The 25,461-nt window shown below is 37.9% G+C and overlaps 1 protein-coding gene across 1 annotated transcript in view; it reads left to right on the plus strand.

Moving 5' to 3' along the window:
* Positions 1 to 24,825, plus strand: part of FIGN (fidgetin, microtubule severing factor) — a 94,664-nt gene extending 69,839 nt beyond the window's left edge. Inside the window, exon 3 of the mRNA XM_054381281.1 lies at positions 22,583 to 24,825. Coding sequence (XP_054237256.1) covers positions 22,583 to 24,825 — 2,243 coding nt within the window. The remainder of the gene's footprint in view (positions 1 to 22,582) is intronic.
* The last annotated feature ends 636 nt before the right edge of the window (positions 24,826 to 25,461 follow it).

Here is a 25,461-nt window from a genome sequence, read left to right on the forward strand (position 1 = left end):
GCAGCTGTGAGCCAGACTGTAGATGGAGGTTGCACATATAGATCAGATCTGATGATTTATCAAATGGGATCTTTTGTTCCAAAGGGCAGTCTAATGTCTGCAGCTGAAGTTAAGGGAGAGAAGCAGAGCAGTGGAGTTGACCACCTCCCTGACTTGAGTATGATTCTGCCCAGCTAGGATCCAAAGGACTATAGGCTGAGGGGGGTGACCTCTGGGTGTCAGGGGCAGTGTAGCTGACTGAAGAATAGTGTGAAATAATTTGCCAGTCTGACTTGCTCTCCTTGCAGAGTGGAAGTTGTTGGGATTCAGTTTCTGACGTGAAGTGAATTAACAGTAGAGATGATCCAGATACAGCTCTGAGGCCCATCTCTGGCTACCGTGTGCGGCAGCAGCAGCAAAGATGGTCACACCTCCCATCTAACAGAAATACATTAAAATTTATAGCTTTTATTTGTAAACTCACAGATCGTGTGCCACACTGTGTAATGTGTGGTTGTTGTTTGGTTGGTTGTTTTTTTTTTTTTTCCTTCTGGTTTAATGTTCAGAGTTAGTGTCATCCTAATTAGTTTCCACTGACAGAATAAATATTGTTCCATCTGTGCACTATTACAGTCAGCAACTGAAGGTTTGAAACACTTGAACAGTGGATGTCAAGAAGTATGTAAAGGGACTGGAAAGCAACACTTTTTGGATTATTTTGCATACATCACCATTCAGAAGGAGGTTATGGGAGCAGTTCTCATCTGTACTGCTATCATACAAAAATTATGCCAAATTTTGTTCCCTTGTTTTCAACAGAATTTACTTGATCATGTTCATGAATACTAAAATGAAGTAATGTCATGCATTATGACAACAGAAAAGCCTTTTTTTATTATTTATTTTTATTTTTACAAGTTTGGAATTTTGTTTTAAAAGGGAAACATATTATCATATTGCTGAGAATGGGCCAGATGAATTAATATGCTTATTAGATAATCTTGAGACCAGAGACAGAGCAACTTGTCAGAAATTTCCTTTCCTTTTGCAGTGCACATACAATGTAAAAGAAAATATGCATTTATAGAAGGTATCTCTATTGCTATTTAAGCTTTATTGCTGGAAATTTTTCTGGTAGTGATTAAAGCAAATGAAATTAAAAAGCAAGTCTACACTAGATTTAGAGTTCATTTTGGTGGTGTTTTGGAGGACTCTGAGAAACTAGTCAGGCAGGAGAGACAGGCACATAGAGTTCTCTGTAAGATGTATAGTTAGATTTTGGCTGCAAGTCTGTCTGACATTGAAAATATTTCTTGTGAATAATAATCCTTTACTTAATGTGATGGAATTTTTCCAGTTCAACTTCTTGTCCTTCTTGTAGCTTGATTAAACAAATTAATTTTTACATAATTGGAAATCAGTGCAGCTCTTCATGAAGATGTTACTCAGTATTTAAAAAATAGTCTTAAAAGAAAAATAGTTGAGATCTTATGTTCTTTTAAGACTGTTTAAAAAGAGGCAAATCCCAGGCAGCGTCCTTAGGAGATGCTATAGACTACATAAATCCGATTACCCAAATTCTTTCTTAGCTGTAAAGGGATCGTATATGATGATATCTGTGAAATGTATAGCTAATACCTCTAAGTATCCAAAAATGTTCAGTATCTGCATATTACATTAATAACTGAAATTGTCCAGTATATGTCCCTTTAGATATCAGTTAATTATTTTTTTTTAAATTCTCAGCAACATCAGAGATGGAGTATATGTAAATATTTTGTTAACAATTATATAATGCATAAAAGTGTAATCTTCAAAGAGCATGCATTCAGCTGCAGAAAGCAGTTGACTAACAACCTCATTTGCAAAGGTATAGAAACCTGCTCAGAGTTGCTTGGGGTTTGGTTGCTGTTTTCCTTTGTGTTCAAGAAACAAATGCTCTTCAGTGTTTCTTAACATGTTGAGCAGTAGTATGGTTTCACTTTGAATATATTGGTTTTGGTCTTAGAAACAAATAAAACTGTTGTAGGCATAAGGGAGGAAAAAGCAGTATTTACTGGGAATTTCACAGTTCAGCTTTCTTTACTGGAAGGGTATGGTATTCTTTTATATAAATTTTTCTATAGAGATTAAATTACATGGTAATTTTAAAGAACTAAAACTCATAAAACAAATAGCCTTAAAGAAGTGTTGTTCTAAATCATGTTAAATAATTAGACTTCTGTCTTATTGAAATATATGGGTTTTTTTGATGTAGGAAGTGATAAAAGAATTAATATTGGTTTAATTAGGAAATTATATTGTGTCATGGTGAGACAGATTGATAGTTGAATGAAAATTAACCAAAAGGCTTAGACAAATGTTTGTGTGTTTACCTGAGTTATAGGAGAGTTATTTAGGCATCTCCTAGAGATGCCAAGAAGAAGCATCTTCCTTTTCCATGTTTGGTTTGTGTATGCCACCATTTTTGCTATGAAATCAGTCATAAATGAAAGAATAAGCTTGCACTGAAACTGAGAGCACTTTAGCAATTTCACAATGGGTTTTACATCATCTTTACTCCAAAAACAAACAAGTGAACAAATGGAGACACATCAAAATTAAATATGAGCTGGAAAGGCATAGTGGTCTTTAATGTTGGCTATCTGGTAAGGACCCCTTATTTATTTAAGCTGTTTTTTAACCAATTTCTGTAAGCAGGTAGGCCAAAGTGATGTACATCTCAGAGAAAAATTATCTAAGAAATAATTTAAAGGTTGTATTTAGAGAAATGCCTTTCTATTATTCTTAAACCAAGTTATTGATTTTTGTCTCTCCTCCCACACCCCCCCCCCCCCCCCAACCCCTCCTTTTTTTTTTTGTGTGTTTCATCTATTATCTATCCCCTAAAGGCCTCCTACACATTGAAGTCCACAGTGGAACTCACTAGTACGGATGAAGCAGAGAAACCACTGCAGGATTCCCTATTTCAAAGCTGAACCAATATTCACCATTGACACATTCATTCATCTGTGCAGGGTCATTGGAAATCCTCTTTCTCTAGTTTTTCCTTCCCTTCAGGGAGCAATGCTTAAAAGAGCAAACCCCTGGTGTGAAGAGATAGAAGAATTCTCAGCGTGGCCAGTGATGCTAGGAATCGAATTAAAGTTGTCCATTTGCAGATGACTGTATACTCAGCTCTCAGCATAATCAGCTATGGGGCTTGCTGCTAATGTTTTATTTGAAATGCTGTTGATGGCACTTATTTATATTAGAAAAAAAAAAAAAGAGGCAAAATTTGTTTCTAAAAAATAAGAAAAAATGCTGAATTTCAAAATGTCTGTGGTTCCTGCTGTTCCTATTAGGTCTGGAGGTTGTTAAGGATCATGTGCCAGAGAGGTAAATAATTACAGAATTTACTTCTTTGGGTAATTTAACACTTGTCACTTATTCTGCTATTGTTGACATCTCTATTTTGGCATAAATCAGATTTTGACATTACTAAACCTACAATTTTGTTTTAATTCGCACACATTATCTCTTCCACTTGAAAGTCACTGGGAAGACACAGGCTGCCATGAAATCTGAAGTGCCTGCAGTCAACACGAAGAGAGCCTCTTTATTTCAGTTTCATTTCCTGTTAATGGAAATGAACTTGGTGAACGCACTGGGGCACGTTTAGAAACTGTCAAATGGAGATTCTGTAAAAGGAGTTCTGAGAATTTAAAAAAGTCTCTGTCAGTTGGGTAGATGAAAGGCTAAGCATAGTTAACTATTTGGTCACTTGCCCAAATTTCCATCTCAGCAATACTCCCAAAAATGTGTGAGTGGCAGAGGGGTCGGTGCGGTATATCCCTATCCTTGATGACTGCTAGGAGGTTTAATTGTTGTCACTAATTTCAAAGAAACCTTACACAAAGGGTATTTTTGTGAGTAACAGTGGGCACGATCTGAGACTGACATAAATCGCAGTCTCTCCAAGGAGCATCAGGAAAGCGAAGTGGGAGAAAGAGTTGGAGGCTACAAATTATTCCAAATTATTCCAATTATGCAGCTTTATTCATGTGAATCCACATGCGTGTAAACAACACAGAGACCTAAATTATATACATTAACAATAACTTAAGGGAGCAAGGGAACCATTCAAACAATTTCAATTCCCTGTCATAGCAACTTGTGGCTTTAAACAGAGCTATCCTAGAAATAACGATTAAATATTCTTTTTCAGCTAAATCACACAGGGGGTATCTTTATGCAGTGCATATAAAAGTAAGCTCATTGTTCATCCCATCACCAGTACTTCTATACCCAAGTATGTGAGGTGTTATAAAGAGGTAACATTACAGTGAGATATTTTAAATCTAGTTGTGTGACCTTGCACAAGAGGAAAAATTTTTCCAAGAGGGGCAGCCAAGTAATGAGGGTGAGCTTTGTCCTAAAATGGCCCAGAGCTTGATCTAGCTTATCAACTACTGCTACAACTCCTAATTTGTGGAGCACTAGTGCTTTTTCTGAGCAGTCTGTCATTTAAAGTGCTGTGAGAGACAGTTTAATCATTTTAAGAGTATGCTGTGCAACTGATCTTGGGAATGCCCAGTACTCACCAGTGATTTATTGAAAAAACATTTGTAGCATGACTGTCTTTCCTTCGAAAACAGTCAAAATATTAAAAAAAGCAGTCATGCTCAGCAGCAGTTTTCATTGATGCATTTAGGGCATTCCCCTCTTTAGCAATCCATACCTTTTCAAGAAATGTCATTTCTGGTTATCCTCAATACAAAATGGACCATCAAAGCTACCTTGGTGCAACCTTACCTCTTAAATATCAGTCTGTGCCCTCTAACCATTTGTTATCAAGTACCTTTTAGTTCATTCATGGCAGACTTTCTGTTTAATACGTAGAATGAAAAAGCCAAGGATACAGCCTAAGGTATTTTTCATTAAATCAAATATAGGATATTTATTTTAAATGTTTTGGATGTATTCTTGAAAAGGTGGAACAAATTTTTTGTATCATAACATGCCAAAACAATTGTGTCTAATGAAAACATGAAAGTGCACAAAAAAAAAAAAACTAAAACAAAAACCCCAAAAACATAACAAATTCAAACAGCTAAAAAAACTTAGTAAGTAAGGCCATGGACAAATTTAAGCTTTTCTTAACTTTAGAACGTACTTCACTGTACTTTACTGAGTACTTCAGTGTAAAAGTTCTACCTCACTGTCCTGTATTTTGTAGATTGAAGTTTCTAAGGTCATCATAAATGTGATTTCCTTGTTCCTACTGTCTACTCTTTGTTCTCAGTACTAGATATATCTGCAGGACAGCTAATCCCATATATTGGTGCAGTGAGTTAAAAATTCATCTGCCCCTCAGCAAGGGGGTTGACAAAGACTGAGACAGGATCTTTCCACATGAATTTCACAGGCCATTGAGGGTAAGCATGTTGAAGGACTGTGCTGTATCTGCAGAGTTAAATTCCTAAAATGAGTGGCAATCACCCAGAAGAATCCAGAAATATGCTTGATAGGTGGTAGGAACAGAATGCTGCTTTGTTAACTTCAAAAACTTCTGCTGTCCTATTTTCTGACCACTGTTTTGCACTGCTGCTCTTGATTTTATGCAGTTTAAAGTTTGAGATGAAGACAGTGCAGAAATGCATGTAAAGAACTGGGTGAAGGCGAGAAGATCATATATGTTGTGTTGATACAGGACGAGAGATATGTCTGAAAAATCTGTGTCTGTTGGAGAAGATCTCCTGACGTGCTGGCAGTGAATAAATTGTTAACATTTATTGACTATAAAAGGCAATTAACTGAATGGGTGTTAGGTTTTTATGAATAAAACTTCAGTTAGGCATAAATAATCTTACAGTACACTGCAGTGCAGTGGGATGGTTGCTGAAAAAAACACTTAGAATCTCTTGGAAGGACATGTGTTTGGGATTGCACTTGATATAGTCTGTATTGGGATAGTCCCAAACATCTTTTTTTTCTGGTTGTGTGCTTTCTCTTTCTGCTAGAATCCAGACTAGACAGTGTACCGTCGCTAGAGACAAACATCATCACTGCTCTGGGAGAGGAAATAAGTGTATTTGTACAGTTACACATACATAGAGAGAGAGAGATTCTCTGAACCAAAGTTTTGTATTGTGTCTCTTTAAAAATCCATATAAAATACAAATGCAGAATCAAAACTGTAATAGTGAGGAACATATTTCCCATCTCATGCTGGAGGGCATAAGCTAATCTGCTGCTGAGATCAGGCAGGAACCCCCCTTCAACCCTGTGTTGTTTTTCATTACACAACTGGCTGTTTGCATTATGGTTTTTATTAGAACTTGATTGTTTAATGACAAAGATACAGAGTTATGCTAAAATAAATAGAAAGCTCTATAGTGGAAAAACAGAAAATAGACTCTATGAAAAAATTAAGTAAAAGTCAGACTGCTAGATTCTGCTGTGCTCACCCCAATCCTTCCTATGCCTGTGGATGTTTTCCTCACTCATACATGCATTTTCTTTATTAACCTCCTTCCCCCAGACAAACTCACAACTGTATTATATAGGACCTTGTGTTGTTCCTTTTGCCTCCCTCATTTTATAAGGAGAAATTTCCATAAGCAATTTCAGTCAGAGAAGTTGTGTACTAGACCGTTCTACCTTCGAAGATCTAATAGGGAAATCTGTGTGTTTAAACCAATCTGAAGTGCAGAGAATATTGTCTGCCATAACAAAAGGGATTCCAGTTTAGCTGGACAAATGTGCTCATCTGCAGCTACCCATCTATTATGTAGCTTTTGTAAATGTGTCATAATAGCACAGTAACCTCAGCAGTCTGCAGAAGTGGTTTGTGTGCTCCTGTTTGTTTGTTGTTGTTTTGGAGGGTTTGTGGATTTTGTGTTTTGATTTCTGTGTGGGTTTGTGGTTTTTATTCGTTTGTTTTGGTCGGTCGGTTGGTTTTGGTAGTTGCTTTGGGTTTTTTAATAAAAAAAAAAAAAAACAAATGCAGAATGCCAAATGAAACAATTTTTTGTGGTCTTTCATCAAGCCACTCTGTACTCCATAAAAATAAATAAATAATAGGACTGCTATAAACAAGAGAACAGAGAAATATGAGGTGTTCTGTACTCAAAGGCACCCTACAGATTGTTCATGGTACCTCTGGCTGAAGGGCAAACTGAGACTGATGCTGGATCCTGAATGGGTGAAGTTAGGCCAGAACATTGGAATGTCACTAATGGAGAAGAAAATAATGTCTATGCTGCTTAGAAGGTGCAACAGACTTCACATGGACTCCAGCTTCTTTTATTTATCTTGTCTTTTGGTGGAGATGACCTGAGACCAGCCGCTCCAGGGCTTGCTTTAGGTTTTGATAACAGCAAACATTACCCCTAAAACTGTTCTTTGCTGCTTGGTTTTGCCAATGCTACTAATGGCAGCACCTTAACTTCAACATAGGTCTAAGGTTCTTCTTCCTATCCTGTTTTTTTAGGATCCTAATGCTCCTTCTCACCAGTTCACAGTGTTTTGTGTCACAACAACGCCACGCAGTGCTACAGGCTTGGGGAAGAGTGACTGGAAAACTACCTAGCAGAAAAGGACCTGGGGTGTTGGTTAACAGCCATCTGAACATGAGCCAGCTCTGTGCTCAGGTGGCCAAGAAGGCAAACAGCACCCTGGCCTGTATCAGCAATAGTGTGACCAGAAAGAGTAGGGAAGGGATTGTGTCCCTGTACTCAGCACTGGTGAGGCCACACCTTAAATACTGGTTCCAGTTTTGGGCCCCTCGCTCAGATAAAGACATTTTGATGCTGGAGTGTGTCCGGAGAAGATCAACAAAGCTGGTCAAGGGTCTTATGAGGGGCTTCTGAGGCAACTGGTGTTGTTTACTCTGGCAAAGAGGAGACTCTCGAGGGGAGACCTCATTCCTCTCTACAACTCCCTGAAAAGAGGTTGTAGGGAGTTGAGGGCCAACCTCTTCTTCCTAGTATCAGGTGACAGGATAAAAGGAAATGTCCTGAAACTGTGTCAGGGGAGGTTTAGATTGGATATTAGGAAAAATTTCTTTGCCGAAATAATGGCCAGACGTTGGAATAGTTGCCCCACAAGGTAGTGGAGTTGCTATCTTTGGAAGTATTCAAAAATGTGTGGACATGGCACTGAAGGACATGGTTTAATGGCCAAGGTGGTCTTAGGTTGAAGGTTGGATGATCTTAGAGGTCTTTTCCAACTGAAACAATTCTGTGATTCTATGAAATTCTGCCTTGACTTTAATCTGCTCCTGTAGCTTCACCTGGGAGCTTCTTTGACTCCTTTCAACAGTACAAAATGTATATTATATATGTTAGAGCACAGGGTTGTCACTTGCAAATAATACAAAGTTTAATGTGTTATTCAGAAGTAGAAGAGGAGGAAGTCCAAAGCAGCTGTAGAGTCTCCTCTTTTATTTAATGGAGCTTTATGTTTTGTTATTTTACAGAGGGCGGAAGCTAAATGTGTGACTTAAAGGTATAACATTTAGAATTGCAGCAGCACTAAAATTTTGCATCCAAGTGCAAATCCAGTTCAGAGTTAAGAAATTGAAAGATATTTTGATGTCAATGCTACAAAAACCCATGTGGGAGTGAGTTCTGGGTGTGGCGTTGGTTGGGTTTTTTTCCCTTTTTCCACTTTGTAGTGCAAAGAAGTGCATACCACAAAATCAAATGAAACTGGCATTAATTTGGGAGTCTCAGTTCTCATAGTTCTATTGATTCAGAATGCTGCAAACAGATATGGAGGGTTCAGATTTAGGCATTTAGGATTACTGAAGTTTTGGGGCTAGGGTACACAAAAATGTAATGAAAACACTTGTTCGGTAAAGGAACGCTTCTTAATATCTTAACATGGAATTCTGATATAAAAATCTGAGTTCAAGAGAATCAGTCTTCATCATTTTGTTGGTGGTTTCATTATTGATTATTCATCCTTATGTACTTCTTTTCCAAAATCTTATCCTCCAACACAGACTTCCTCTGGTAGAATAATATTGCTAATAAGCAAAACAACATTTGCATCCCAACATCCTAATGAGAGACAAAGAAAAGTAATCTTGGTCATTTCTTACTGATAACTTCAAATATTATCTCAGGCCTAAATCAGTCTGGTGGGAGAACGGTGGCTATTCCTCAAGATTCACTCTGGATATTTATATCTTCTTGGCACTCATCCTTTACGTGTTTATACATAAATTATGTATATATGCATAAATACATAAAGGGTGAGTGATAAGAGGATAGAGCCAGGCTCTTGGTGATGCCCAGTGACAGGACAAGGGGCAATGGGTGGAAATTGAGGCATAGGAAGTTCCATGGATACAGGAGGAAGAATTATTTCACTGTGAGGGTGATGCTGGAACAGGCCACCCAGGGGGATTGTGGAGTCTCCCTCTCTGGAAATATTCAAAGACCCACCTGGATGAGTTCCTGTGTGATCTGGAATAGGTGTTCCTGCTCTGGACTAGATGACCTCTTGAGGTCTCTTCCAGCCCCTAACATCTGTGATTCTGTGATAGTTAATTAGGTGGAGCTTATGCATGCATTTTTTTTTTCCCCTCTTTCAGCATTTGTTAGGTAGTAGTATTGATATGACTAGTGCAGTGAGGTCCATGTCTAGTTAAATCAAACCTTCTATAGACAAAAACTTATCTCTTGCAGGTGGCTTTGTTTTGTGGATAATATATTTCACCAACAGTACCTTTTCAGAGCTGTGATACTCTTTACACTAGGAACTTGGATTTTTTGGTGCTAAGTAGGTATTAGGAGTTGATGATATGTGAAATGTGTAGGGAAAACAACATTAGTTGTATACATATGTATGTGTAAATATGTGCATATACATCCATACTCTTATTTTCAAACCAACTAATTCGCTCTATAATTCCTCAAGCATTTTCAGTTGTTTATGTACAAGGAGACCTGACAAGTGTTTCTTCAAGCATCTTGTTTTATTGGCCATTTTTGTTCATTATCATTCGTCTGGTGACAACAGCATTTATTATTTGTATATTACTGACTGGAAATTGTTAAGCAATGGAAGAGCAGTCAAACAAAGCTAGGTGGAATTAACTTTATGCATGCTTGGTAGATAATACTCGACTTACAGTACTCTCTGCATTCCTCAAATGCTCTCTGATTACGTACCATTTACAGAGCTAATCCAGTCCAGCACAGTCTTTTAAGCAGTTTTAAAATTTGTTCTGGAAATATTATTTAATCCCAAGCATTTTCAAATATATATTTCAGGGGGGGAAAAAGTCTATATTGCAGTAAATCTATCATCATAGCTACCAATTCCTTGAGCTTAATTATGACACTACTAAATGTGAAAATCTATTCAGCGCTAGGAACACTTTTCACATTACATTCACGCTAAAGATTGGCTGTTAAGAGCTCATTACTGGTAGTTTTCTAAAGAGCGGTTTATTAAACACTGTTACCTAATAAGCATCTTTGGTGGTGCAAATTGCTGAAAACAGTAATGAGTCTGATTAGACTTCATTTCAATTACGACAGCTTGTCTAGGAAAAAAAAAATCTCTCCTTGATGCTTTGGAATCTGGCTACAAGGCATTAGATGGTTTAAAAGGAAAATGCCACCTCTGTGTTTCCTTTCCACAGTTCAGTAATGAATAGAGAGCTGTCCAAGTAGCCAACCAATTTAAGAAACTAGATGGGCAGCATTGGAAGCACAATCCTGTTTACGTAAAAATTCTACAAAGGCTTTTCAGTTAATATACCTAAATAGGGTCATATTTAGGTTTCCTCTGCTTCCCTTGCAAGAGAATATAAAACCATAAGAAAAGATAAAATTAAAATTATTCACTTCTACCTCCTTTGCAGAGGTTATGCATTCCTCTGATTAGTGTAATGCACCTTTCAATTGTTATCTGTAAATCTTTTACATATCTTACAGGTTTTACTTGAAACCACAAAGCTCTCACAGCTTTCAGCCGTACCTCATAATTCAACTTGGGTGGGGAGAAGGTTGTATTAAAAAAAAAAAAATCAAAATTAAACCAAACTCTATAATTTTACACTACTGGTATAAAATATGTGAATATTTTAGTTTATGAATTTTTTGATGCTAAGAGTGTTTAACTCTATCAATGTTATGCTTTCTTTGAAGTCATTCCTGTATGTTGCTTACATATTCAGGATAAAAAGTGTTGATGGAAAAAGAACTTAAGATGATAGTTCCTGAATATTTAGTATAATCCTAATATTCCTTTTGGTAGTGTATAGCATTTTTTAATACTAAATTTGTGTGGGTGCATTTTTATCATATTATTTAATGCAAAATCGGATGGACTGTAACTAAAACCTTGGAGAAATAGCAAAAGGGGGGTCACACTTGGAAGATGCTGTGCTGCTGTATGTTGGACTAGAGTCTCAGAGAGTGGCTGAAATCAGACTTCTGTCTAGTCGGTTTACAGCAAATTTTAGGAAAGTTCACATGCAATAGATTTTGAAAGCCATCTTATTAGATCTAGGGAGTAAATCATCAACAGCTAGCGCAACAAATATCGGAATGCTATGTTTAGATTTTAAGGAAATATTTTCTGTGGTTAGTTTTTACTAAATATGTGGCACAAACCCCAAATTCTGGTGAAAAAAATATATCATTTGCACAGTTAACTGCTGCATAATTGTTGCTTTAAAAGAAAATAATAAAATAAAAGGTGGGGAACATTTATCTCCTTCACCATAAATTGTAAACTTCAGTGGTTCTTGTGACTTCAAACCAGAGAAGTGACAGGAGGATCAAGCTCATGAACTGTGGGGTCTGGGCATCTCATATTGACACCAAAAACCTTTTTTTGGCTCTTTTTGTGATGTTACTTTATCTTTTCATTACTTAGTTGTGATATATTGTACATTTTGTAAGAGAAAGGGCTTTCATCAGTGTACATCATCAAACATCAAGTTTCAAACATCAAGTGCAAATTTTTTGTTTTTTAGAACATCATACAATTACAAATGCTATTATTCAGCTATACGAAGGTGTGCCTGTAGTGCACTTTGAGATGCTAATCAGTGGAGCTTGACTTCCGTACCCTGAAGCAAATTTTAAAATTGTGTGAAAACACAATGGACAAAATTACAGCAAAAATAACACGGTTTATTGGTATTTAAGCTATTGACAGTGTTCAGCTAGTTATTGATACGATCATTGCATGGTTTAGATTGTTGTTGTCTCTTGAAGGTTGTTTACAGAAAAGGCTGAACTTGCATGATAGCTGCAGTGGAATGTGACATTTTATCAGCTGGGTTCTATCATTTCTTTCTGTTTTTAAAGGCAGCGCACTATTCTCTTCTGCCCCTTGAAATGTCTCTGAACCTTCTCAATGACATATTGTGTGTTTCACGACATGGCTCAACTTTTCCTGTTGCAGGATGAACTTTGCACTTTTTCAGACAGGAGAACCAATATATAAAATGATAAGCTAGTTTCTTTTCTTTCCTACTCTCTCCAGGAATATGGTAAAAATTTCAGCATATACAGAGTTAAATTTCTTAGTTAAAACATTCTTTCTCTGCTGCCTTTATGTGTGTAAACTATATAAATATATATGCATATATATAGAGAGAGATATTTCTATATTTGTCTATAGAAAATTCCCTTTTCCTTCTTCCCTAGTCCCCCAGTTAGTTTGTCAAGCTAAATGAATGATCTATATAGTTTCTTTCAAATGCTCAGGAAACAATACAGTAAGTCCCAAACCAAGACCATGCAAAAAAAATGTCTATGTTCTATTTGTCAGTAGTTAATTCAGATACATTTTATTGAATGAACAAGAAAGAATCTCTGGAGTTTGTGGAATACAATAATTGAAAGGTTTAGGTAGGGGAAAAGATTTAGCTGAGCTTAGTTTTTCTAGGATGTCAGTTCTTTGGTTATGCTTCTGCTTTTAATCTTGTTTCTCTGCTTTGGGGGCAGCAGGAAGGAAAGGAAGGATCAGCTGCTCATATAGCCAAGCCTGGGAAGGAGCTGTGCTGGAGCTCCATTTTCCCAAAAAGTGTGATTAGTAGAGTTCAGATGACTTAGCTAAGGTGTTCCCTACCTTGAGGGGGAAATCTCAGGTTCCCTGTAATAACATAATCCCTTCTTTCAGTGTCATCTCTCCTGTTGAAATATAGATGATGCTGGGTTTGGGTTTTTTTTTTTTTTTTGTTTGTTTGTTTTGTTTGTTTTTTTAATGAAAGGATAAATAAGTATATGAGTTGATAATACAGTCCTTTTGCACAGGAGATTCTCTTTGGAAACACAGCATCTGCCAGCACGAGCAGCTCTGATGCTTACAGCAGAGAAAAATGTGTGTGGGGTGTGTCTGATATCATGGGGAAAACAGGGGAGAGTGGATGAGCTCTGCTAAGAGCTCCCTGTTCTTAATCCTGGGCCACGTCAGGAGCATTCTAAAGCAGTTTATCTTCATATGTCGTCCTGTATATAAGAAACAACACTAAACCCACCAAAACTCATTTCATATGTAGCTTTTTCCACAGCCTTCAGATCAAAGTTATTTTCTTCAGGCTGGACTAAATTATACTCAGGTCCCAGGAGTGAAGGACACTGAATTAATGCACTCTGCCACCCAGTCCTGGCTATAGAAAATTTTTATCGAACTGTGAGACATAACATCTCTTTTACTATTTCATTAAAAATTAATGTGCAGATTGCCAAAAAGCAACATGCATAAATAAAAAACAAATTCTGCAAAAGCTTTGTATGCTGTGGGGTCATCTTAAGAAGGACTTTTTTTTTTAATTGAGTATCAGATTACTTCTATATATACATTTAATCAGTATTTATTCTCATTTAGCTAATTAGCAGAAGTACTCTAACCTCAGTAAAGCAACTGTTCACACCTCTCCTGTATTGGTAGGTTTTGGAATAAGCACTTTAAAAAGAAAGCAGTGCTCCTGGTTACAGTCTGGAGCATTGTGTTATTGGACCATATAAATTTGCTTTTTCACACTTGTTAGTTGAGTGTACTGGGTCAAACCTGACTACAGTTATTTGAAACTTACTGATACTGATCTTTGCATTCATATTTGTAAGGCAAATAGGGCTGGTTAGATAAATCTCTGGAATTAACCTTCTCTTGCTACACATAAAGCTATGAAATACTTTTATATATATATAAAAGAATTATGACTGAAAATATATATAAAAGGTGGAATGGAGTTGAATTTATACACAGTGCTGCTGCTGTTAATTGGAGGGAAATATATTTTCAGTAACTTGCTGTGTAACTTGGTCTTGAGTTTTAGAGCAAGGGTACTTTCTAACATTTTGGAAAATATAAAAAGTTAATGCACTTAAATCTCTATTCATTGTGCACCCACTTTGTTCAAATAAAATATGTCCCTTTATGGTAGTTTTAACCCCATTTATCCTCATGCACAAGTGCTCACCTGTTATTTACTCACATAAGAGAAGGTCGATACTGCAGAACAAGGGGAGTGCTCTGTTGTGACATAAAACATACATATTCATTAGCTCTGCTATCCCTATGGACACATGTGGTATGTTCTGATGATCTTCATTTAGCAAAAAGAAGTAATCTTATGAAGGAAATTGTCTTAATGGATTTAAGATATACGAAATAAATGTTTTTACAATATTTTATTCGCAGTGAGGAACCAAAGCTGTCATTCTAAGTCTGAATTAAAAAAATTCCTCTAAAAGGAAACTATGTAATGAATCATGATTAGCAACAGAAATTGGAAAAAAATATATAATCCAATGTATGAAAATTATTATTTCCAGATTTTTTTTTTCTGGAAGAGCTTAGATTAGGATCTGAATGTTCTGTATAAGGTTCCTTAGTGCTGAAAATTCATTCCTTTTGCCTCTAACTTAGCAAAAAACAAGTTCAGGGTTCTCTGTTTCACCTGCTGCACTTGATTTCATGAGGAACATGATAAAGCAGTTGAGTGTATTTTATTTCCTCTGCTTTTAAGGATTTGTGTTATGCTCTTCCAAGGTAAATGTGTCTTAAACTCCACTTCTGGAAGAGGAACCAAGGAAAAACCTACTTCTGCTATTTTGTTGCTTAAAAAGACAGTATTCATTTTGCTGCACTTCTAAAAGATTTGGTGGGATTTATTGTAGGCTTGAAGTAAGCATTTCAATAGGAGCATGGTCATGTTTCAGGTCTAAACTGGTTTGCATTTGCAATGTGCGTAAACACTTGTTCCAAGTGGCCAAACTGCATGTTAATTAATGATTATATTTTACCACGTGAATAATTTAATTCTCAGAATCACTACCGTTATTCTGCAGTAGTTACATTGTTTCTCATGTTTTTATAGCCATAAATTGCACGTTATTTGGTATATTCTTTTTAAAAGACCTTGTAGCTAGAATCATGTGTTCAGTGCACTACAAAAAGTAATTTTTTTTAATAAGTTATGCTTACTTTTGTTTACAGTTGCTTTTCTTTTCAATATTCTCTAAGAAATTATCATGATCTTATTTGTTTGGCATAGACAAAATATGCTAGGTCCTTTATAGAAACAGCTTAAAAACATAAAGCCTTCGGAAAGGAAGCAACATAGTAGGTTAAAAGAGAACTCATTGCAGTTATTGTCTTCATTGGTATTTTTTCTAGCTGGTTTAAAAAAGTATTATAAGCAATTGAGTACAGTGAGGGCAGACCCCTGTAGTAAAATATCTTAAAGATAAACTACAATTAATCATAAATATGACCAGGTTTATATATAGAAGGGCTCTGGCACATGCATGCATAAATGGTTTTATTTGTGGTATGCAATGATCATGCATCAATGTGATCACGCTGCAAGGATGGAACTGTGAACTGAGAATGTTTTTTAGCTTAAGGACTGCTGCCACAGAGAAACCAGTATCTCCAAGGCAGGCAGCAGCAGCCTGGGAGGTCCCATGCATGGAATGCCTAAGTAAGTTCGTTTGTCAGCTGCTGCTTGGTTGGCCTACAGATCCAACCTGCTTCTGCACTGTTTTATGTAAATGGGAGGGAGGGGGGCTCGGAAGGAGAGAACTTATTTACTGTAAATATATTGCCATTTGCTATTGTGAGGTGTGAAAGTGTTATTTAAAAGGAATCATTATTTGATAGTATTTAAGTTAGATAATTGTGATGTATTGGTTTGAGGTTCCATGTCTGAAATTTCATTCTTAGCTGTCCCAGGCTCTCCTAAAATATGTTTAATTTTTCTTGCTGATTTTATCTTTAAGTGCTGTTGACATATATAGGATTCTCAATATTACTTGCAATTCAAGTGTTTTGTTTTAAAGATTGTATTGTTTTCATTCTTCTTGATAGATGGGAATCATATGGTAAATAGCCTGACAATAGCTTGCTCCCATTAATGCACATGACATTCATAGGGTATATATAATAAAAGGAAGAACAGATCCCTACCACTAAAGTGCTGAGAGCGCTTTCCAGGTCTGTTTTCTTGAGTTTGTGGCTGCCACTTACTGAAAAAAGCTTCCAAATCTTGGCCCATACAACTGGGCTGCTCAGTTTGAGGTTCATCCTCCCACCAAGTCCTTTGACGTCAAAGGAGTTCCTCGTGGACTGGAGCAGAGGTCTTCACAGAGTAATTAGAAAATAAATGTGGAAATAATTTTCTTTCCTTTTTTTTTTTTTTCTTTTTCCCTGCAAAACATAATTAGCTCAATTCACTCTTCAAAATCCTTCCTGTTTCCAATTAAGAGAGATCAGTTGCACTATCTTCAAACAGCTGAAATTATGCTTATTAATAAAAACCGGAGTGTTAAAGAAGTGTATTATCTTGAATTAATTTCTATTATTATGGGACATATGACCGTATACAGTCTTACAAAATATTATCAGATTTAGCACAAATCCAAAGAGTTGAGTGTCCTACATCTCAAATAGCAGTTAAGGCATGAGTCTTATATTCAGATCTGTCCCATGATTCAGAAAGATTTTAGAATGTGGATGTAGGGCCTGATCCTCAAGGTGCTAACACCTATAGCTTTCACTGAAGTATGTGGAATACTGACATGCTTCCTGTGAAGTGTCTATTTAAGTTGATAGCTGTTTTGGCAGAACTGATCTCTGCATGTCCCCAAGGAGCAGTCCCTTGGCTAAAATCAGTATGATCCATTGTGTAAATACTCAGTTATCTTGAGTAATTGGAGACAGGGCTGGGAGTAGCAGTTCACTGAGCAGCGACAGCTTTTGGAGTCTTTGACTAAATATGTATTCAATTTGAAGGTAAGAATTTCACATCCACTTGGAAGTCCAGAGGGAAGAGGATTCATGGTACTCAGAGCTGTGGTTTTGGAGTTGTTTCCTCCAAGGCAACAATGTGCTCCTACAAGTCTGTTCTGGACTGGTATCAGAACTATCTCATTTACTTGTTTGGCCCTGGTACAGTCTACCCCTTTTCAACAGCGAATTAAGCAGTTGATCAAATCACATTTAACCACATGCCTAAAGAACCTACTTGAGTTACTGATTTTTACAAAGGAACATGTAGACCTGTGTGAGATAGGGCGCTGCAGGGATGAACAGAACAGAGAGACCACAATAGAATTGTTTTCTTTTGCCTGAAGTACATTGAAGGAACCTTTGGAGGGCCCTGATCGAAACTGAAGTATTGGTAGCTGGTTGGGAAAGTTGATGTGCTGCCCTCTTTCTTGTTCCTTGTGTCCTAGTAGCTTCGTGTCATTTAGCTTTTGTTGCATCTCTAGAAGAGCAGTGCAACCTCTGCCAGTATGTTCAGAAAACCTCAGCTGCCTATGACTTTATTTTATCTTGATTATTTTATTAGAAATGTGAATAGATGAGACACTTACTGAAGTCCCAGAACCTTTTGTCTTAAAGCAGATCGTTGCTAACCAAGTTGGTTAGTTGGAAAGTGATTGTCATCATTTGGACTTGTCTGCAGAACACTGTAAATCCTTTGTTATGCTTTTGCCTAGCTAGTAATCTGGATTTTTCCATGTCTGTTTTCAACAGAAATCCTTTTATTTAAATTAGAAGGAAAGGCTAGTTATTTATTTTTATCTTCTGTAACAGATTATAATCCTGTCAGGGACAGAGCAACTTGACCTGACGCTAAGGGCGGCAGCAAAGGAGGGTTCTTTGTATGCACAAACTCATTTGAGCTCCAAGCAGGATCAGGCCCCACTGGACATCTAGGATCTTTAGAATATTGCTTGTTTCTCTTTGCGTCCAGATTGCAATGTTATTTTTTTTCCTAACTCTGGCATTCTTTCCTTTTTTCGTTTTATTTATTTTAATTCATGAATCTGAATACGTAACTGAATTTCTACCATGTGGAATTATTGTATGTGAAACTGATGAAGTATTATGTATTCGATTTTGCATTTTCAAGCTAAGTGTGCCAAATTAGAAAAGGAAAAATATGGGCAAACACTTGGTTCAAAGTAATTGAATAATGAAATTGTTTAATATAATTACTTAAAATGTAATTCATATAGATCCAAGTGAAAGAATTATGGAGTAGGGATGTATAGCAGGGCTGTCAGGACAAGGGAAAATAGATTCTGTTAAAAAAAGCCTACACTGCCTTTCCTATAAAATGTATTAAATCTATCTTAAAAGCAATTCTCTGATAAGTGCATACCTGTACTTAAAGAGCAGAATGCTTTCCTTTTGCCTTTTATAGCCCATAGAAGCACAGTTTACACAGTTCAAAAATGTCGATAGCTCAGAGAATTCCTAAGTTAGCAATGATTTTTTTTTTTAAATACATTCAGCTTTGTGTTACTGCTGGATTTTCAGAAAGTTATAAGGAAATACACTATCGGCAGGATGGTGATTTATGTCCGAGTTTAAATTATGCTAAAAAGATGAAAAATCCAACCTCTAAATATTTCTGTATTTACCTGGGTTTAGATGTTTATATCAGCATTTGGGTTCCTAACAAAAGAAATGCAGGAAGGTGTATCAACTTAAGCCAAAAGCAACTAATAAAAAGCAATTTAAAATATGGAGAGGAAGTAGCTGCAAACATTAAGCAATGGAGGGGGGGGAAGGGTGGCCCGTCAGGAAGTGTTTGCATAATTAAAACAAAACTACAGTATCTTCTTTCTTTTTTTTTTCCCCTCCCAAATCAGACATTTGATTTCTGTCAAACAATTATTAAACTATTAACGAATGGAGACAACCCAGGAAAAGTTTTCTGCTTTTTTCAGTTATTATAAAATTGAGGAAATGGCTCTTTGTGCTCCCTAGTCCAGACCATTCCAGTGGACTCCATGTAAATACAGATTTCTTCACTGCTTACTAATGCAAAAAATATGCTTATGGTTAACTATTAACCTATGCTTCCAAATAACACTAATGATTGCAGTGTGCTGGAATAAATGCTCATGTTTCATGGGATGAGAGCAGTCCTGTTCTCTTAAGCTTACCTAATCAAAGCCTAATCCTGCCTTTACAGCCTTTGTTAAATGCATTGGTATTTAATATGCATCGATAAATAAACTTTCAATTATTGTGCAGTGAGCATATCCAAAGATAGCATGACAATGTGAAACTACTGGTCTATCTAGCAATTACTCCAAATAAAGAATGCTGATGATGTGATTTCCCCTCTCCTCTTAAAATGGATAATTCAGATTTTCTGACATTCTTTTGCAGCCTTATAATAAGGAAAATAAATTAATCTAGACAAATGAAATTCAAAGAATTGAATTTTTACACTATCTAGATGTATCTCCCCACTGTGACTAGAAACAGAATTATTTTATTTTAAAAGCACATGATGCATTTTAGGCAAAAAAGACCAACTGATATAATTTTTAAAGTATCTGTGAAAGATATTTTGAAAAGCCTGCTAAGTGGGTAGTGTATGATATATGTTGTTGTGCTCTGACCTGGTACATTATTTTATCTTTTTGAATTGAATAGTCTTCTTCTTACAAGCAATCGAAGACAATGTGCCAAAAGCATATTCATTAACTACAGTACAATACCAGTCCAGCCAGAGTCTTTGCTACATCCATGCCTGGTTTACCTTTATTTTCAAAAGTTTCACTGATGCTTTAGTGCATTCTTTGCAAAGAGTCTTTTGCAGGGCGTTCATTCATCAGCACCTAGTGAAACATCAATTTCTTAACTACTTTTGCATCTCTCTAATAGAAGCTTGCAGTGTTATGGTAACTCTGTAAGCCTAGTATTGCAGAACATGGATAGGTTTTGCTTGTTCATTTGTCTGTTTTGTTTGGCCTTTTTTTTTTTAAATCAAGAGTAATGAACTCGTGTGTCTATCTGTTAAGCAGCTCTACATTACAGGAACATTCATATTCTTTCCTTTTATAAAACTTGAAGTAAATATCATGACATTAGAAGAATTTTAGATACCAATTACTTGCAATTGGCTCTTGCTGATTTGCTCTTTGGACTTCTGACTGAATTTAATGATTTCTGAAAAGCTTCTGATAGATTATCATTAAAATTACAGTTTGTTTTTTTTTTTCTATGAGTATGATTTCTATAATTTCACCCAATTTTATGATATATTTACCCCCCACATCGGAAACAATTAGCAAAAAAGATTGTATTAATGCTAAATGAAAGAAATAAATCTGCTGAAAACTCAGTCTCAAGGCTGTGTTTGTCAAAAGCTCTTCTCTGAATTAACTTTTATAGGATAATTGTATAATTGTTAACAGACATTTTTTGCAAGTTGTCAAAGCGTTTGAAAAATTATAGAGAAAGAGAATGCTTAGAAAAAAATACAATATTCAATGGTATGGTCACATGTGCTGAGAACTGCAGTACTTGTACTAAAACAATATAAGGCTCATTAGAGGTACTTTGCAGTTTTCAGGCTAAATTTAAATTATTTGGTGATTTGCAAATACATGAATGTAAAAATAAAAATTAAGAATCCAAATGCAAATGAGTGCAAGTGCAATAAAATATAATTGCAAATGAATCTGTTGCTTTATTCATTTATTGTGTAATTACTGCAATCCTTCCCACCTTGTTTTCAGTATTTCTTAATCATTAAGTCAGAAGCATGACAGCAGTGCCAGCCCTGGCATGATTCTCTTTGACTAAAACCTTGTAAATTAACACAATTAGCACAGCATCATCCTGCTAATTAACTTCCAGTGTCTGGTGCAGTGGTTTTGCAAACAAGGAAGAGGGAGTCAGAAGGGAATAAACATGCCATTCTGTTACCAAACTGTGTGTTGTGTTAGGTTTAGCTCAGTGAGGCTAAGCTGGCCATGTCAGATGCCAGAGTCAGGCAATGAAGAGCTAAAGGGGTTGGGGAGAAAAACAGGAGGGGGTAGAAGCTGTCAAAATAGACTGCCTGTAATTCAGGGGGGAGCTAGTGCCACAGATGCTTCATTTCGACTAGGCCTCCTCCTTATCAGAGAATCTGTGCCAGAGGGCACAAGACTGTTTGCAAAAATCACTTTTGGTAATGCGAGAGAGATTAAGGAGGTCCATTTGATACAGCTGTGCAAAAATCAGCCGTGTCTCTACCATGTGTAGGTACGAGGTAGAGAGGGTTATCTTCATGCTTGCAAATTGCTCTTGCAATCGCACGTGGTGGATTACAAGGAGGGGGGAACAATGCACATCACATTATTTACAAGATTAATTGCTTTAAAATTACATTTTGTTTGGGGTTGTTTGGTTTTGGAGTGTTTTTTTTTTTAATTGATAGCTGTGGAAGCCACAGAACTTTTAAGGACTTGGTTTCATTTCTGTGTTTTTCTTTTCTTTTTTATTCCCTCCTCTTTTTTTGGTTGTTGTTTTTATTATTTTTTTCCCAGCCCTCTTTCTTTGTACCCTGGAGGCTGTGAGGCGGCAGGGGTGGGGGAGAAGAGAGAGCAAGCAAGGAGACCGACAGACAAGTCATGCTTGTTTTTTTTTCCAGAGCCTCAACAACAGAACTGAGAGGCAGAAAGGAGCCAGTTGTAATTCATACCGAGTTGTAGGCTTTGTGTGATGAAAGCGACGGAGCGCTGCCTGGGAGATTGCTTTGCTGCACTCCACGAAGCAGATTTGAAACTGTCGTGGACCACTTTAGATGAGAGTTGGATTATGGAATGACCTGCTATGTCTGTGTCATATTGTTCTGCGCAGGGTGCATTATACTGTGCTAACTAGGTGTTCAGTACCAAATAAGAGAGGTGTCCTAGATGTGATCTGTCAGCTGTGTCTCATATTTTTATATTGGTTAAAATATAAAACTGAAACAGTGATGAGAGAGGACAGAGCAGTTGAATGCCTTATATGTGAACAGTAAATCCACTGTCAGAGTATTTAAAATGTATTGAGTCTTATTTAATTACTTTGAGAAATCTGGCATTACCTGTATTTTCTCAAATTAGCAAATAACTCCCTACTGAACTGGCAAAAAATGGGGCTTCTTTTGTATGTGCCTGCAATAAACCAAGCAGCTTATACTGTTTCATAAGGGCAATGCATTTTCTTTCCGTAAGGATTTGTGGCGTAAAGTACAGTGTTTCAGAGGAGCTGAAAAAGTTTGCAGACAGTACATTTGAGAACTCATTTAAAAGCATATGAAAAAGGCCAAGCTCAATGTTAACTTTGTTTTTTCCTGCTGCCCTAGGCTTGAAGATGCAGTGGACGCCAGAGCATGCCCAGTGGCCAGAACAGCACTTTGATATCACTTCAACCACCCGGTCCCCTGCACACAAGGTGGAAGCCTACCGAGGGCACCTGCAGCGCACCTACCAGTATGCCTGGGCCAACGATGACATCTCGGCTCTGACTGCCTCCAATCTTCTGAAAAAGTATGCAGAAAAATACTCTGGTATTTTGGAAGGCCCAGCTGAGCGGCCCATCCTCAGCAATTACTCTGAAGCTCCCTCAGGGCTGGTGAATGGTCGGAAGAATGAAAGTGAGCCCTGGCAGCCATCGCTGAATTCGGAGAGCGTCTATCCCATGAACTGTGTCCCAGACGTTATCACCGCCAGCAAAGCTGGGGTAAGTGCAGCCCTTCCTCCCGCAGATGTCTCGGCCAGCATTGGGAGCTCTCCTGGGGTGGCCAGTAACCTGGCTGAACCCAGTTACTCCAGCAGCACCTGCGGAAGTCACACGGTTCCCAGTCTTCATTCAGGGCTCCCATCTCAGGAATATGCCACAGGATACAATGGCTCATACTTGCATACCAGTTACAGTGGCCAGCCAGCACCTGCACTTCCATCCCCACATCCATCCCCCCTGCATAGCTCGGGACTTTTACAACCACCGCCACCGCCACCAGCCCTCGTCCCTGGCTACAACGGGACCTCTAACCTCTCCAGTTATAGCTACCCTTCTGCCAGTTATCCTCCTCAAACTGCTGTTGGCCCTGGGTACAGTCCTGGGGGTGCCCCACCACCCTCTGCGTACCTGCCTTCAGGAATCCCTGCTCCAACCCCTCTGCCCCCAACCACTGTCCCCAGTTACTCCTACCAGGGCCATGGTCTGACACCCATTGCACCATCTGCCCTGACAAACAGTTCCACCAGCTCTCTCAAAAGGAAAGCATTCTACATGGCAGGGCAAGGAGAAATGGACTCCAGTTATGGAAATTACAGCTATGGCCAACAGAGATCTACACAGAGTCCCATGTATCGAATGCCCGACAACAGCATTTCAAATGCAAACAGGGGGAATGGTTTTGACAGAAGTGCTGAAACATCATCCTTAGCATTTAAGCCAACAAAGCAACTAATGTCCTCTGAACAGCAAAGGAAATTCAGCAGCCAGTCCAGTAGGGCTCTAACACCCCCATCCTACAGTACTGCTAAAAACTCACTGGGTTCGAGATCAAGTGACTCGTTTGGGAAGTATACCTCCCCAGTAATGAGTGAGCACGGTGATGAGCACAGGCAGCTCCTCCCTCACCCAATGCAAGGCCCGGGACTTCGTGCAGCTACCTCATCCAACCACTCTGTGGACGAGCAACTGAAGAATACTGACACACACCTCATTGACCTTGTTACCAACGAGATTATCAACCAAGGACCTCCTGTGGACTGGAGCGACATCGCTGGCCTAGATCTAGTAAAGGCCGTCATTAAGGAGGAGGTTTTATGGCCAGTATTGAGGTCAGATGCATTCAATGGACTGACTGCTCTACCTCGGAGCATCCTTTTATTTGGACCTCGGGGAACAGGCAAAACATTAATGAGCAGATGTATAGCTAGTCAGCTGGGGGCCACGTTTTTCAAAATCACTGGCTCTGGCCTTGTCACAAAGTGGTTAGGGGAAGGAGAAAAAATTGTCCATGCCTCCTTCCTCGTGGCAAGGTGTCGCCAGCCCTCGGTGATTTTTGTTAGTGACATTGATATGCTCCTTTCCTCTCAAGTGAGTGAAGAACACAGTCCAGTAAGTCGGATGAGAACCGAATTCCTTATGCAGCTAGACACTGTACTGACTTCTGCTGAGGACCAAATAGTAGTAATTTGCGCCACAAGTAAACCGGAAGAAATTGATGAATCTCTTCGAAGGTACTTCATGAAACGACTTTTAATCCCACTTCCTGACAGCACAGCGAGACACCAGATAATAGTACAACTGCTCTCACAGCACAATTACTGTCTCAATGACAAGGAGGTTGCACTGCTTGTCCAGCGCACAGAAGGCTTTTCTGGACTAGATGTGGCTCATTTGTGTCAGGAAGCCGTGGTAGGCCCACTCCACGCCATGCCAGCCACAGACCTTTCAGCCATTATGCCCAGCCAGTTGAGGCCAGTTACATATCAAGACTTTGAAAATGCTTTCTGCAAGATACAGCCTAGCATATCTCAAAAAGAGCTTGATACATATGTTGAATGGAACAAAATGTTTGGTTGCAGTCAGTGATACTACTTAAAAAAGAAAAGTTATGAATGTTGGCACACACAGAACCTGCTACGTAGGGTAGAGAACCCTTTTCAGTAGTGATAAAATTGCAAAGGGTACTGGGAAGACTACAATTTACCTTGGCTCTAAAGAGCCAGGGTAGACTTGAAGGAAAAGTGCATCAAACAAGAGCTGCTGATCTGAAAAAGCCACACATGACAGAAAGCGCATGTTGATGCTCAGTTCTGTTCAAGCTAGACAATACTCACCAAGGAGCAAGGTGCAAGGGGGTTGATTTCAGAAGGACATGAACCCTGTGTGTTGATTCCATTCTGCTGTTCTTGAGATTTAGTTGCTGTCAAGTGCCTGAAGTGGTGCTTTATTTTTTGTTTGCCTCACAATTACATTGGTGGCATGTGCTAATATAAAGAGCTTTAACTTCAAACATTATTGGACTAAAGAGATGAACGGTTGTGTTGCGACAGAGAACCAGATTTTTGCTATTCTAAGAGCAACAGTATTCCTCAATCCTGTCTGTTCTGTGGTGTTAAACTAAGAACAGGTAAAACAGGGTAATGGTAATCTGGACCTTAATTTCTGCAGTTCATTTCTTTTAATGTTCTGTCTGCAAAAACTCAGGAAAGTGATTGTGATTTG

This window comes from Indicator indicator, chromosome 5, assembly GCF_027791375.1.
Source record: "Indicator indicator isolate 239-I01 chromosome 5, UM_Iind_1.1, whole genome shotgun sequence".
Classification (NCBI taxonomy): Eukaryota; Metazoa; Chordata; class Aves; order Piciformes; family Indicatoridae; genus Indicator; species Indicator indicator.